General features: G+C 38.0%; 1 protein-coding gene across 3 annotated transcripts; it reads right to left on the reverse strand.

Annotated features, from left to right (window-relative positions):
- zgc:123305 lies at positions 1-13183 on the reverse strand. Of its 3 annotated transcripts, none has more exons than XM_066663842.1 (20): positions 13071-13183; positions 8033-8233; positions 7460-7555; positions 7100-7341; positions 6723-6830; positions 5860-5968; positions 4879-5767; positions 4602-4695; positions 3854-4065; positions 3634-3727; positions 3457-3526; positions 3254-3346; positions 2999-3072; positions 2630-2768; positions 1801-1949; positions 1623-1709; positions 909-1061; positions 684-798; positions 475-578; positions 1-341 (listed from the first exon to the last, which is right to left on the reverse strand). In XM_066663842.1, exons 2-20 carry the CDS (start codon positions 8222-8224, stop codon positions 200-202), a joined length of 3162 nt encoding a protein of 1053 aa, XP_066519939.1. In that variant the 5' UTR covers positions 8225-8233; positions 13071-13183; the 3' UTR covers positions 1-199. The 3 variants fall into 3 exon arrangements, with proteins under 3 accessions (XP_066519939.1, XP_066519940.1, XP_066519941.1); XM_066663843.1 differs by having other exon boundaries at positions 13079-13155; XM_066663844.1 differs by lacking the exon at positions 13071-13183 and adding an exon at positions 12976-12994.
- Between the last annotated feature and the right edge of the window lie 1733 nt (positions 13184-14916).

Here is a 14916-nt window from a genome sequence, read left to right on the forward strand (position 1 = left end):
TTATACTTTGTATTTTAAAACGTTTTGCATATAGTCCACAGTAGTAAAGCTGAATTTATTCAGGCTATGCACAGATCTATAGTGTATAAGGCATTACTGTGAATCAGGAGCCCATGAATTCATTTAGTGGTTTACTATTTTAGGAATAGAAAGGCGAGAGTAAACATGAGCCAGGTATATATTATGAACCATCAAACATCTAGAGTGAGGAGAAGTCCAGTGCAGGTAGGGGTTCCCTCCAGTAAGTGAAATGACTGTATTCTGGGAAATCCAAGGACGTGGGTCGGCCTTTACAGAGCAAAGGAAAGACATGCTCCACCAGCTCGCTCAAGTGAGTATACCTGTAAAATATGAAAAAAATAAATAATTAAAATAAATAAATATAAACAATCAATAATTTCAGAAACTCTAATTCTCGTTTACGTGCAAGCATCTTGTGCAAGTATTATTCTTATCATTATTATTTTAACTTACGAGGACTTGTAGCCTTTACTGTTCTCTTGTATGAGCTCTCCTTTAGGATTTACAGTGAAGATACGAGTCTCTGGTACCCCAACCTTCTTATAGGCAAAAACATCCTACAGTCAAAAACACACAAATCCATTATTCATTCACAAAAACACACTAAATGCCCATGAGCTCTGTGTATTCAGGTTATTCCTTTGTTCCTGAGTCTTGCTTACATTGGTGCGGTTGCCAAAGGCTGCATAAAATGGTTGTCTTTGCGGGTTGAATAGGTCTTTGATGTCAGTCAGGCATGTGATCTTAAATAATTCAGGCTTCTTCTCTATTACCTCCCTGTACAGAAATATGTTCTTATGAATTTTTAACCAAAATATGTAAATTGTCCTGCACATAAACATGCAAACACATTTAAAACCCATTCCAAAAAAAAAATATTGATGTACCTGTGTAAAGCTGAGAACAAGCTGCTAGGAGCGAGTAGGACAGGCCCTTTAGGGAGTACGATGCCTTTATCATTCACCCATTGTAAATAGCCCTTAGTGATGTCCGCCATGCCTATGGCACGAGCTGAACAGTACAGGAATTTGTAGCCATTCCTGGAGAAAAGCACCACACACATCATCACAGAAATACTATTAAAGACACTGTTATCAAATGACACTTTACAACACTACAATAAGATTATGCTGTTGTATGCATATTAGGTTTTGTATTTTATACATTGAGCCCAGTTTATTAGGGACATCCATTAGTTCCTATACTATGTGTCTATTTTACTCCTGATAATATTGTACCCGTGCACACCAGAGTAACATGTACAGAACTAGTCTGATTAACCTTTAAATATTATCTGCTCAGTGACAGTACTATAGGAGTATTCGCTGATGGAAAAACTAGGGAGTTGCTTACAATTTGTGTAGCAACAGATAGGTTAAAATCAATAATTGTATACCTACCAAGTGCAACAATATGGTAGGTAAATTATGAACGTATGTGTATACAAGATAAAAAAAACCAAAAAAAAACCTGGTAACTCAGTGTATGCTGATGCTTGCTGTCTGCAGTGTGTGCAGAGTAAACAGATCTGGAGGCTAATTCTGTGTTATCTGATTATGAGAGATAGGGAAGTGATTATCCATGCACAATTTGTCTCTTACTGATGAATTTTGTGGTAGAGTTTAGCAATGCCCTGGTGTGTCCAGTCTTTCCCCAACTGTGGCAGAATATGACCCAAAGCATCTGACCTAGCAGTAAACAAATTGAACAGTGTAAATATAAGCAGACAAGTTACCCCTATTTGAAACCACACACTCAAATGTACACACACATACTCACTTGGTGATGGTTCCATCAATGTCTGAGATTACGACTTTATCATCCCAGTTCCACAGGTAGATGGCTGCTTCACAGCGACAGGTGCCCTGGTACTGAGTTGTCACACTGAACACAATCTTGTTGGCTCCTTCCCGCAAATTCAGGCACTCCTAACACACACACACACACACTCTCTTAAATACTCCAGGTCGGGAGGGGTCCACAAGAGTGGGTCTAAAAAAAAATGTACCAATGCAAACTAGTGTGCAGCCATTTTAGATCAGTGGCTATGGTATTTTATGCCATGATGCTCATGATTTTTTATCTTGTGTAGATCAACAAACCACTCACTATTAACACATATGTCTACAGCCGTGCACACTGCTCGTTTCTGCTGGTAAACATGCTCTAAATTCAGCAAAAACAGAAGGTACTATATGTATTTTGCTCTATTTTAACAACGGATGTGTATTGTGGGATGATTTCATTAATTGCTAGATCTTTTCTGCATTGCTGTATATGCTTCTATTTGCAGATGTTTTGCTGAACATGTGGTTCCTATGAGCAGAAATGTCACCTCAAAGATCCCTTTGTATTTCCTGCCCAGCCAAAATACTTCTGACTGATGTTTACTATGTTTTTTTTTATATTGCAGTCCCAACAAAATTAGTGTAATATCAGTTGCTTACCAGTGCATTAAAATAAATAGAAATATCACAAAGCCCTACAACAACTGACTTCAACAATTCAATATTAGAGCTATTTTATTAAACATAGTATAACAAAGTATAAATATACTATACTGGTCAGCTTGTACTGAATCTTAAAATGGATGTTTAACATCTCTTACTATTTGTTTGGAGGTGAGGCGGAGTGATTTGCGGTACATCTGACCCAGGCACTGTGTAGTGGACATGGATTCAGCCACAATCTTCTGCCTCAAAGCGTTACCACCATCATCATCACTAGAGAGTTGACCAGAGTGATCCCTACACGCACAAACAAGATATACAAATTTTATATTCTATTCACTAGGAAAATGCTAGGTTTCTTTTCTGTTTCAGTTTCTGAGTCAAATAGGAAACAAAGTTCCTCTTCTGAGCAAACAGATTATAACTCTTTATCACGTTTCAAAATTCAGTGGGTTAAAGGACACTAGACCTCTTACAAAATACCACTAAAACCACACGAGCACTGAATAAGCTTAAATGAAGCTTACTTCAGTAAGGGTGGCACAGGGCGAGCAGATGATGTCTCTAGCTGGTTTTCCTTTGAACCTGGCTTTGAACTTGGCTGAGAACGACAGTGATAAAAAAAGAAAGATTGCAAAAGCATGTATACATACAGAGGCAAAAAGGAAATAAGATAAGAAGCAAATAAAGCTTGGTGTGTGGTGCAGCTTCTTGTCAAATAAACAGTAACGCAACAGCCAGTGCATTACACTATGTATGACTTTTCCTCTAATAAAGTGTACCTGGTTACTGTCCATGTCTCTCCTTCGCCAGGAAAACCACCAACGGCCTGACTTCTTAGGCATCTTATCCTTTACCAGCCGCTCAATTGTATTCTACATTAAAATAAATTGTGAAAATATTTTTCATTTACATACAGATGCAGGAACAGATACCCTCAGCCAGGTTATGGGAAAAGCCTATACAAATTATAAGAAGGATATACCTTTGGCAAATTCTTCTGGAAAGCCTGCATTGACAGAATCATTGGCGCAGCAACTGCCCAGTTGTAATAGCTGAAAAGTATTCAGATTAAAGAAAGAACATGTCCAATATTTTGGAGATCCTGCAATAGTCATGATAGAATTAGACGCTTATAATGTATAACTGGAATTTCACTTACTTTGAGTTGATGCAGATGACTAGGTTTGGATCATCAATAATTCCTGGATTGTTGACTAGGTCTTGATACTTAACAATATGCTCCATAAACTTTTCTGCAACAAAAATGGGGCATACCAGCATACTAAATTCTATGCTTAAACTTCAAAGGCAACAGTTATGTTCAAAGTTATGTTATTCTGAGAATTTATTCCTCTTCACTCTGCTATCTTTTCTTCTACCTTTATTAATCTCTCTGGTGTGTCCTTCAGTTCCACAAAGGGACATGGTGACATCCAATGTGTCAGTGGTGGAATCTGACAAATACTCTGTCCCACTATCCACATTTCCACTGCCAAGAGACTGAGGAGACTGCTGACCAGACTGTGGAGAAACTCTGGGTGGGTGTATCGAACTAAGTTCAGCACCAGACCGTGCGGCAGATTCACTGTCACTAGACACAAAGAAAAACAAGTGATGGTACAGTAAAAATAAAAATGAGTGGCTGCTTCTTAGATTGATTAAATAATAGACACATCATAAATTAGAAATAATAATTAAATAAGTGCCAATGATCAAGGTACTTAACCTTGAACTAACCCTATCTCCCTGTGTTCTGGGGGTGGCTGCCCACCACTTAGGTTTGCATATGCTCACTGCCCCAAGTGCACTAGTTTGAGTTTGTGTGTGCAAAAGTATAGAACAGGGCTATATGGACTCATAAGAATAATATACAAATACAAAAAAAAAATAAAAATAAAAAAATAATAAACATTTCTTTAAATATAAAAAACAATATTAACACAGTGTAGTGATGACATACAGAAACAAAATAAGGTGGTTTTAAGCATATTTTCTGAGATATTACAAGCATTGTGCAAGCAAGAATTTTTAAATGATAATGCATTTTAATAATCCATTTACTTTTCAGTCTATTTTCTAGGAATTTTAAGACTTGAAAATGTATGGAGGCAGGAGTCAGTATCTCACTTTTTGGGGAAATAAAGTGCCACAACTTCAGGGTCGAGTTTGGATAAGTCTTCTAGGTAAATATCTGCTGGTCCCAAATGCTGACTGCGCTTACCTATACACAAAATAAAAGTGAGAAAGACTGGTGAAAAGGGTAAATATCTTTTTTAATTATTTTCTTATATTTTTTACATGTTTATTTACATTGTATTACAAGTATATGGGACTCTTATTACATTTAATAAACCACATGTACAGCTGTTTTTTCTTCTGTGAAATAAAAATGAAGGTGACATACTCTTTTTCTTTTCCTGTGATTCCACTGCTTTTGGAAGTGGCTGGGAAAGACCAGGCTGCTCCTCTAAGTGGATGACGGATTCCACTGGATGTGCCACTTGGAAGCTCTCTGTATCTGTGGTTAGACGGTTCTCTGAACCCACCTCTCCCTCCTCTTCAGCAAGTCCTTCTGCAAAGGGTTCAATGCCACTGTCTCTCTCCATTAGAGCCACAGTTTCTGTTGTGCTCTGGTGAGCAGTCTTAGTAAAGTCGCTGAGTGTGCTGATTGGTGTTTCTAATGCTGATGGACCCATGCTAACCCCAGCGTCTGAGCCAGCTGTAGCAGCTAGGCTAACCTTCTCAGCATGGTTTAACTGGCTTCTGGGGCAATCAGAAAGGACAACTTTAGTACTCATGTTTATGCTAACGGTGTGAGTAATGAGGTTTAGGCTAGCAGCATTAGTATAGCTAGTGGTTTTGGCAGAGATGTCCAGATTAGCAGTCCTAGCATCACAGTCTGTGCAACATGTGTTAACTGGGTTAGCTGAGAAATCAGTCAGAGCATTATTAAGGCCCTGTCTGTCCAGCCCTGAGACCAGCAGATGGTCAGAACTGTCCACAGGTTGTAGTGTCTCGACAAGCGGCAGCATGAGCGGTGAGGAAGCCTGGTGTGTAGGTGTGGAATATTCTGAGGTATTATTCGGGGTGGAGTGTGAAACTGAGGGAGAGGGCTCTGCTACAAATGTCCGAGGTTCTGGCCTCACCACAGTTACCACTTCCAAGGAGTCAGAGGGGTCCATATTAAATGAGGTCTGCCGCTGAATTGTGCGAAAATGGGTTTGATCAGAAGGAATTTGTGGGGAAGACGGAGTGCGGGTAAGTTCAGGTCCAGTTCGTTCTGTCTGACACACCTATAGGTGGGACAACAAACAGTGACTCTCTGATTCACAAGCACATTATATGATAAGCAATGCTGGTGATATCCACACAGAAAAAGTCCTACCTTCGGAAAACCACCCCAGTTCCATTGCATCTGGGGCCCTAAAGTCTCCACTGGCTTCACCAACAACTCTGAATCACTCTTAGGAGATGAGGATCGACTGTAGAATACACTGAAGAGAAGAAGGGAGAGGAAATGGATACGTATAGTTAGAGAGGTCTAATATGTATTAAGATAGGTTAGATTTAACTGTATTACAATATAGATATACAAAGATAATATATTAATGTAATTGATCAAGCAGTTTGTAATTTATCCAAACAGAAAGTGTTTGGTTTGTGTCTGACCCAGCAGAGAAGACCACAAACCTGATTATAGCACACAATTCTGTCCAAGCATGATCCATCCCCCACCAACCACAACCAGATATTTAATAAAACTTCTCATTCCTAATGATAGTTAAGTTATTGAATAGTTACATTGCTGTCAGTAGATTACTGATGAACAAAAAGAAATAATACACCCATTATCACCTATGCAACTTAAAACCACTATCCACAATACTTTCATAAATTTATTTTTTGTATATTTTGTATTTCGTAATATTTTTGTGCATTATAAAAGCATCCAAAGTTTTTATGCAGATAAATTGTACATGATGTGTTTTATCCATGCAGTAAGTGTGCATCTCAAAGCCTCACTGCCCCCACATTTATGAGCTCCGGAGAGCAAAATATAACACTGTTGCAGGATGTAAAAGGTCAAGAGCAAAACTAAATCAAGGTAAATGCAGGCCGGGATAGAATAAGGTAACAGTGGCGTATATAAATCCTAACAAATGTTTCAGAAACTATGTCTACACCTGACTGAACCCAAAATGAATAATCACACTTGCTCAGGTTAATATTATAGTCTCTAGCTACTACCTCTCATTAGGAGAACACTCTCCATCAGAGTGTGGGTGTAGCTCTCTGAGCTGAGCTCCAGTCTGTTCCTCACCAGGCTCCTCGGAAATAGAGTAGTAGACAGACTTACTAGAAAAACACAAACACAAAGGTGTTTAATTAAATCAGAACAAACAAAAATGTTACAGTCCTATAATAAAAATAAAATCACACTGTGCTAAAACGCCCCAAAGTCCTGGTGATTTTTTCTTCAATCCATGTACAACTAGAAGCCTACAACACAAAATAACACCAAGCACATGATGCAGACTTAAATATTATAATACAGCCCACAAAAATTTGTTTTTACATGTTGTCAATAATGTTCAGCCAAAAACCTTTCGTTCAATCATTCTAACCTTGCTACCAAAGGGGATACAGGCTCCTCACTGAGAACTTCCAGCTCTGAAGTCTCTCTCTCCTCTGAGGACGAGCTGCCATCTTCATGGAGGTGTGCATCAGAACGTGCTCGTTTCTTCCGTCGTTTCTTCCGCCGGGTGGAAGACGACGAGGTGGTGCTGGTGAGACTTTCAGCCACCTCAGGCTCCTCCAGAACTTCAACAAGGATGGGTGAGGTGCACAGGTGTGCTGGCACACAAACCTAATAAACACAGGTTTTATCAGAGATTTATTACAGATGTTTTCAATAAGGGAAATAATATTCAAATGTTTATATTAATAATATAAAATAATAAAAAAAATTATTGTAATAATAATACCTCCAGATTTTCAGTCTCCTCAACAAAGAATGCCTCTCCATTATCCCCCAGTTTCATGTGCAGGTCAATAGGTTCCCCATTGATTTCAATATCCACCTAGAAATAGAGTATTTTTAACTAGTACTAGCATAAACTACACATAATGACTTCAGAAAAGCAGAGCATAAAATCTGTTTTTATTTTGATTTGTATTATTACTGCTCCTTTAAATGGCATTTTACAACAAGTGCAAAAATACATTCTGAAATTAATAAAAATGCAAATAAAAATATCATACTGTAACCACATCAATGCACATCCAACTACTGAGGCTAGAGCTAAAAGTTGGAATAAAACATTAAGTCGTATTGTGTTGAGGTACAGTTACACTCCCGCATTTAACATTCACTCAACCAACACAACCAATCAAGCTAGTTTATTCCTGAGTGTGATATTCCTGAGTGTGTACAAGCCAAAAAGGGACCAAAAATGAGATCTTACAGATATGCTGATAATTCTGTGTACATATCTGCTGATACTGATACATAAATCTTTTTAAGAATTAAAATAAAAAAAAAGAAGACTGTCTCTCACCACTTTCTCCTTAGAGCGCAGGACTCCCAGTTTTCCAAAGCGCACATGGAAAGGTGAGCTCTGGAGACTACCATCTGGCTGTCGCACAACAATGACGTCGATGCCACCAGTGAGGGTAGCAGGGTTCAAGCCATGATAAAGCTCCTTTACTGTTACAAAGACAGTCTCTGCTAAATGTCCAACGTAGTTCATGGTCTGAGACTGAGAGAGAGAGAGACAGAGAGAGAAACTGAATCATTTGAAAGATAATAAAAGTAAAAGTACATTATCAAGCATGAATATCAACATAACAATCTGCCATTTGTTAAATAATATCCAATTAAAGAACAAACACAAAACATGACCTGATTACAAAGAAACCAAGTATCACAACTAACACAAATAATACATAAAACAAATTAGCATTCATTTCTTGCTGGGTAAATCTTCTGAAGCCTCAAAACCAATGGAGATTTGCTTTTGGATAAAGTTGAACCCAAATGCACTATCAACCTTTGGATTCAAAATGTGATAAACAGTGAAATTCCACATTCCACATAGAGATCAAAGTCTGGGTTGAGATCAATGGAAGCAGTGTCTAAACACCCTCATTATGTTATGAATAAGAAAACATAACCAGTTGAATTAATCCAGTTGATAAAGACTTCTTAGTCACAGTAACATCTTTCAATTTTAGCATCTGAGCTAGGAACTAGCTTTTTGTTTTCTGAGCCTTCCAGTCAAATTCTAATTACAAAACAAAAATTGCATAACCCTTTAGGGACAAGCCTTTGGCAGGATTTGGCAGCCTTCCATAGATACATAAAGAGCATCTGGAATGGCAAAGAGCAATGATCTGGAGCCAGGTAGACAAAGGAGTTAGCTAGAAATAGCATCTTAGTTTGAAACATTCACATTTATTTTTCCATAAGAGTAACCAGAGTTTATATTTCATTAACTATTAAAAAATCAATAGAAAGAAAGAAAGAAAGAAAGAAAGAAAGAAACTTTAGCTAGAATGTGAATGCTCCAATAATTACAGGTTAACATATTAGTAAGCCTAGTGGTCTGGTACAGTAGAAGTGCTGACCTCTAAAATTCATTCATTCATTCCACACCGTAATCACTCATAATACCTTTTCCTTTATATTGTGTCTCACTGACAGGTGTGACTTAGCAAGACTCAACAGGACTAATGACTGTAAGAGACTGTGACTCTGTGTGAAAAACGCTTCATCAAACGTTAGAGGTTAGGAATGTCATGATGTGATCTGCCAAAGAAGTTTTAATGTCAAAGATCATTGCCCAAAATGATTAAACATTATCAAAACAAAACGTTCACCCTCATACCAATTTCCACAGTTTTACAGTTTAACAGTTTCTGCACCTCAGGTCTCAGCTTATTTTAAATATAGTGCTACATGAATATACAGGAGAACAGGGACTTCTGCAGTTATGTGCTATTTATTCTGGGTACATGCTGTCATTCTGCTTGATAACCCACTCCCAATACGCATAATTAAGATATATATATATATATATATATATATATTGCAAATTTATATACTGTGTAGCAGGACACCACCTTTAGGAAAATCTGGAACCAAGCACTATCAGCTGTTGTGTCAGCTGTTGAAAAATTATTCAGGCCTAACATTGTGTAAACAGTACCCACAGTTTTAAGAACAGTTATCAGCTGAGCAGCTGTCTTATCAGTTAATCTATTAAAAGCCATTTGATGACTTGACCTGCTCTGAAAAAAAATCTGACCGGTGGAAGCAAGTAACTTAACATACAATTAAAAGACAGCAACACAGAAACAGCACAAAAGAAAACAGATCCCACAATCTTTAGCCAAATACTTAGTGAAGTACTATGACTCAGCTTGTTTCAGACGAGAGGCCACATGCCTGGACATTGTACCAACAACAATGTACTTAGCTGAGCACAAGCATTTCTTACATTAGAACCAACTAACCTAGCTGTCAACTGACTAACCAGTGCCAAAGACAATGCCTTGGTAGTTTAGAGGCTCTTACCAAACTCATAACAGAGAAAGAATGAGCTCTTACCCATAGAGAGGAATGAAGGGGTTCCTTCTCTGTAAAGTCTGATACCCTCCACCCTCCAGCTGCCATTCACATGCCAAACCTCCTTCATCCCCTCACCTGAGTCACTTTTCTGGGCCCCAACTAACAGGACTACCTCTTAGATCCCAAAAAATGTGTCTGAAAGAGCTTATCATTGGAAATGCATTTCCTCTCTGTTCAGTACATTCTCTGTGGCCGGTTTGCTTGGCAGCCAATAGGGGTAGCGTACAGTCTATATGTGGCAATGACAGATGGACAATACTGCTGATAATGACACTATGAGAGAGACCCAGTACATTCAGCCTCAGTCTGTCTCTCACACGCTCTCTCATACTCACACACAGACACACACACACTGTTTTTTCAGCAGTTAGATCACACTCTGCATGCATGTGTCTCTGCCATACACACAGCTCTCTAACTCTTTTGAGTCATTCGTACCTACACATCACAAAAAGCACAAAGTCTGGCTTTAAAAGGCACCCATATGACTCTAACACAAACGTAAATGCTTGTACTCTCTAGTCCAACATTAAAACACACACAAATACACACACACACCTGCTGCCCATGACAATCAGGCCAGCAGTTTGTGCCAGGCTCAGCCATTCTTTTCACTCAAACTTGTGTGCTAATCGAGAAAAGCCTGTGTTTGTGGGTTAGTGTGGTGAGCCAGAGCGACTAGAGACGCAATGGAGATACAGCCCTGAGCAATTTGTCAAATAAACGCAGAGTATATAAGACACATATGGACAGCCTGGTGAAAGTTTTGATTACAATGTCACTGCTCTACAACAGGTAAGGCTGTGGTTTAATGGTGGAGGGAGAGGGATAGGGAAGAGTGGGGTTTAAACAAATACAAGGAAATATCTAAATGCAATTTTTCTGATCAGTATTTTTGTTTGCGATTTAAACTGTGGTCATTTTTTATAAAGGTTCCAGACAGTTGTTTAGTCAATGCCAGCACTAGCCAAATAAATAAATAAATAAATAAGGAGGGCTTTTTATCATTTTTCTGCAATGAGATAACTGAGCAGTTCACAAGCTCCATGTTATTAGATGAAATGTCATCTCATAGCTGAAGACCACTTTGTAGATACTTTAGATATCTAGATTGAGTGGTGAAGGGTGTTTCATCTAGACCTGTGTATCATTAACCATACAGTATATCACAGTTCTGTATAAAGCACTATATAACAACATAACTTTACATCGCAGAAGTAGATTATAACAACATCTTCAGTCGCTATAATGGATGTAATTTACTGGGTTTATTGGATAGCTGCAAAAAATAGTTTTTATATATATAATTGAAATTCTCATTGGACTGATGAGAATGTTTGATTGTAGAGACATTACAACAAGGATAAGAAATTGTGATATTAATAATTCAAATAAATACATTTTGTTTACTATCCAAAATAACATGAGAACCTACGTTTCAGGTTTTATGATAAATGCAACATTGATTGGGAGTCTCTTAGTGAAGAAAGCAGAGGAAAATATGAACTAAGAATATGATTAACTACTAAGGAAACTTTCCTGAATAGCAATAGAAAAAAAATCCTTTGCAATCCCCCAGATCTCTGGACAATTCATATCTGTTAGATTTATTTCTGTTTACTTTCTTAAAACCTAACAATGGAGTTCAGTAAAACAAAACAGTGGTTTGCTCATTAGGAAAGTCATGAAAATCATGCACATATGTCAGCTATGAATAACCGTGAACAGAACTAGAGAGGAACTATTACAAAGCAGTTGTTCATTCATTCATTCTTTATCTGTAAGTGCTTATCTAGCTCAGGGTCACGGTGGGTCCGAGCCTCCCCGGAATCATTGGGTGCAAGGCTTGAATACACCCTGAAGGGGGCACCAGTCAAAGCATTTCTGGAATTATATTACACCACAACACCAAAATGATCCAGAGACCCAATTCTAATACATATTTTCAACTGTCCACACACAGCTTGAAGAGCATAAAAAACAGAATGGGAGGTTTTGGAGAAGCATAAGGCAAACAGAGTTTGAGGGTATAAACTCCTCAGCACTGAGCTACAGAGCAGTGGAAGTGTGTTCCCTGAAGTGACAGAGTTATATCTGTTGTTTTTACTGATGGAGCTTAAAGTTGAAGTGACTCTAAACGAATCAGTACCTGACCTCATAATGGTCTCATGGCTGAATGCAGTGAAATCCTCACAACAATGTTTCAACATCAAGGGTGCTTGTTTTTGTTGTTTGTTTTATCTAAACACCTAGATTTGCACTAAATCAGCCTTTTGTTTATTTTTGACTTAAAATTTGCAGGTAGCCTTTAGCAAAGAACATCAATATATTATATTTACCCATTTTAAATCTGACAGGTTTTAAGCTGGACATTAAATGTTCCTTCTTGCTGCCAGCCTCTAATTAGAGACTAAACTCACTGCAAAATTTCAGGTGTGAAAGCTAGTAGCATAGAAAACTAAATGCACTTTAGGTTAAAATGCAATGCTCTAAGACATCTGTGTAAAAAGGCCACTGTGTATTTGCTGGGATATTTTATCTACCAATACTAATAACCTGCAGTTTTATAGTTATCAATTAATGTTAACTATTGTTGTCAGTCTGGCAGCATAATAACCTTTTCATATAATAATCATAATATCCCTAAAAAAACTTTTCTTTCACTTTATCTATATACAAGACTGAACGTGTTTTCTATTCGCCAGCTTCTTGTTGGAACTTGAAGTTCCACCTTAAATGAATCAATAATTCCAGTCCGGCTCCTGTATGAACTCCAGGAGGCACCGCGATCAGCTGAAGCTTTTAAGGTAGAAAGGAAAATTGAATTTTAGCTTCGTTTTTAGACTTGAATGTTTGAAAAGATTTACAAACCTGTGATAAACTGGAATAAAATAAAAAAAATAGTTTTGCTTTTGACCAGAAACCATTCCGAGTACTTAAATAAACACTAATACATTTGTTCTTACCTTCTCACCTTCGGCTTTAGGGACAGACGTTTCAAACTTCCGGACGCTAAACACACACAACGCGATGAATCCCTAAACACGTCAATGACAGTTTGAACCAATCCGTGACTGCGTTCCACTGAACTCCGCCCGCCCTTGTTCTCTATTGTTTATACCAGAGGTGTGATCAGAGCTTAAAACGACCACCAGAGGGCGCACAAAGACAATCCTGTGGACAATAAAGATAATAAATCACTGAATAAAAGCGTTAGATCCAATGGTTTAATATGTATTTAAAAACAGTACTAAAAAATAATACAAATACATCCCTTTGCCGCCCATTCTACAGTCAGTCGGAGAATATGCACACAAAAGGCGCAAGAAAAGTGCATTGTGACTCAGGACTATGTGCCTACGTGAATGAGAGGATTGTCAAACAGTTCACAAAGTACATTTTTCAAAGCAAGATTACAAAGAATGTCGTTTTTTTTGTTTTGTTTTGTTTTGTTTTTTTCCTGCCATCTAGCATACATAATGTTGTGAGAGATTCATTCTATTTATGGCGAGGCCAGAACATATTGTGAATATGTGTGATTGTAAAGCCCTGGGATGGCACTGCACGGGAAATTCTGCAATGATAAGTAGTCACGTGCTTGTGCATTCTTCAGAAAAGCCATACTTTCTATCATCTCAAATGGTCTGAAAGACTTTGGAAATGTGCTGTGGTTAGATGATACCATGTTTAATCACGTTTTTAGGGGGAAAATACATTGGGTTCTCTGTGCCAAAGACAAATGGAACCATCCAAACTTTTGTCAGCAATAGAGCTACAGCCAACATCTGTTGTGGTATAGGGGTACGTTAGTCTCTACAGCATGGCTGACTTGCATATGTGAGAATATACACCTTTAAAGTGGATTTTGGAGAGACATATGTTGCTATTAAGATGATGTTTTTTCCAGGGAAGTTCATGATCACTTCAGCACGACAGTGCCAGGCCTCACTTAGCACATGCTGAAACAGCTTGGCGTCATAGATAGTGAATGTGTGTGCCTGACTGGCCTGCCAGTATTCCACTCTTCTCTGGGCACATTATCATGAGAAGAATGGGACAACAGTTACAACGGACTGTTGAGCAACTGACATCTTGTTTCAAGACATAATGGGGAAAAAGTCCACATGCAAGACTTTAGCAATTAGTTAGCATTTGCTAAAGGTTAAACCATGTTTAAAAGGAAAGGAATGGTGTAATACTATGGGGAAAAAGGCCTCTTTTTAGAGTGTGTCCTATTTACAAGATTCAATCAAGTTAGTCAGTGAAAACATTTGAAATATTTCCTTAACATTTGTGTCAGTGAAATAAACGTTGATCAGAATTAACAAATCATGTTCTTGTTTCTTTATTTCATTTTCTGGAACTGGAAGAGGAGAATATGTGATACAGTATAAAAAGAGATTTGTGTTCTTATTGGATGAGGGGGTGGGGATACGGTTTCCTTCTGTTGGACCAAATTAAACATTATCCCTGGCCAGCTCTGGCTGACCACAATTTGGCAGCCCTAGTGTATTTGTATGCATTTGTGTATTTAATTATTTGTGGCAGGTGTAGTCTTCTGTCTTTTGAAGACAGAATTTCTTTTCTCATAATGAAAAAAAAGATGTAAAATGTTGTTGATATCTTGTATATTTAACTCTAACTATTAAACATCTCCTATTCAATACTGTGTCTGAGTCTACAGCGCTGGTGTCTGGTTTACTTCTAAAAGCCCTCATCTTTTATTTCTTTGATGAGGTAAACACACTGCAGTTGTGCAGGACACTATTCTTCACTATGCTCCACTGGGCATCCAGTACTGTGCTTATAACA

The sequence above is a fragment of the Hoplias malabaricus genome, chromosome 3, assembly GCF_029633855.1.
Source record: "Hoplias malabaricus isolate fHopMal1 chromosome 3, fHopMal1.hap1, whole genome shotgun sequence".
Taxonomy (NCBI): domain Eukaryota; kingdom Metazoa; phylum Chordata; class Actinopteri; order Characiformes; family Erythrinidae; genus Hoplias; species Hoplias malabaricus.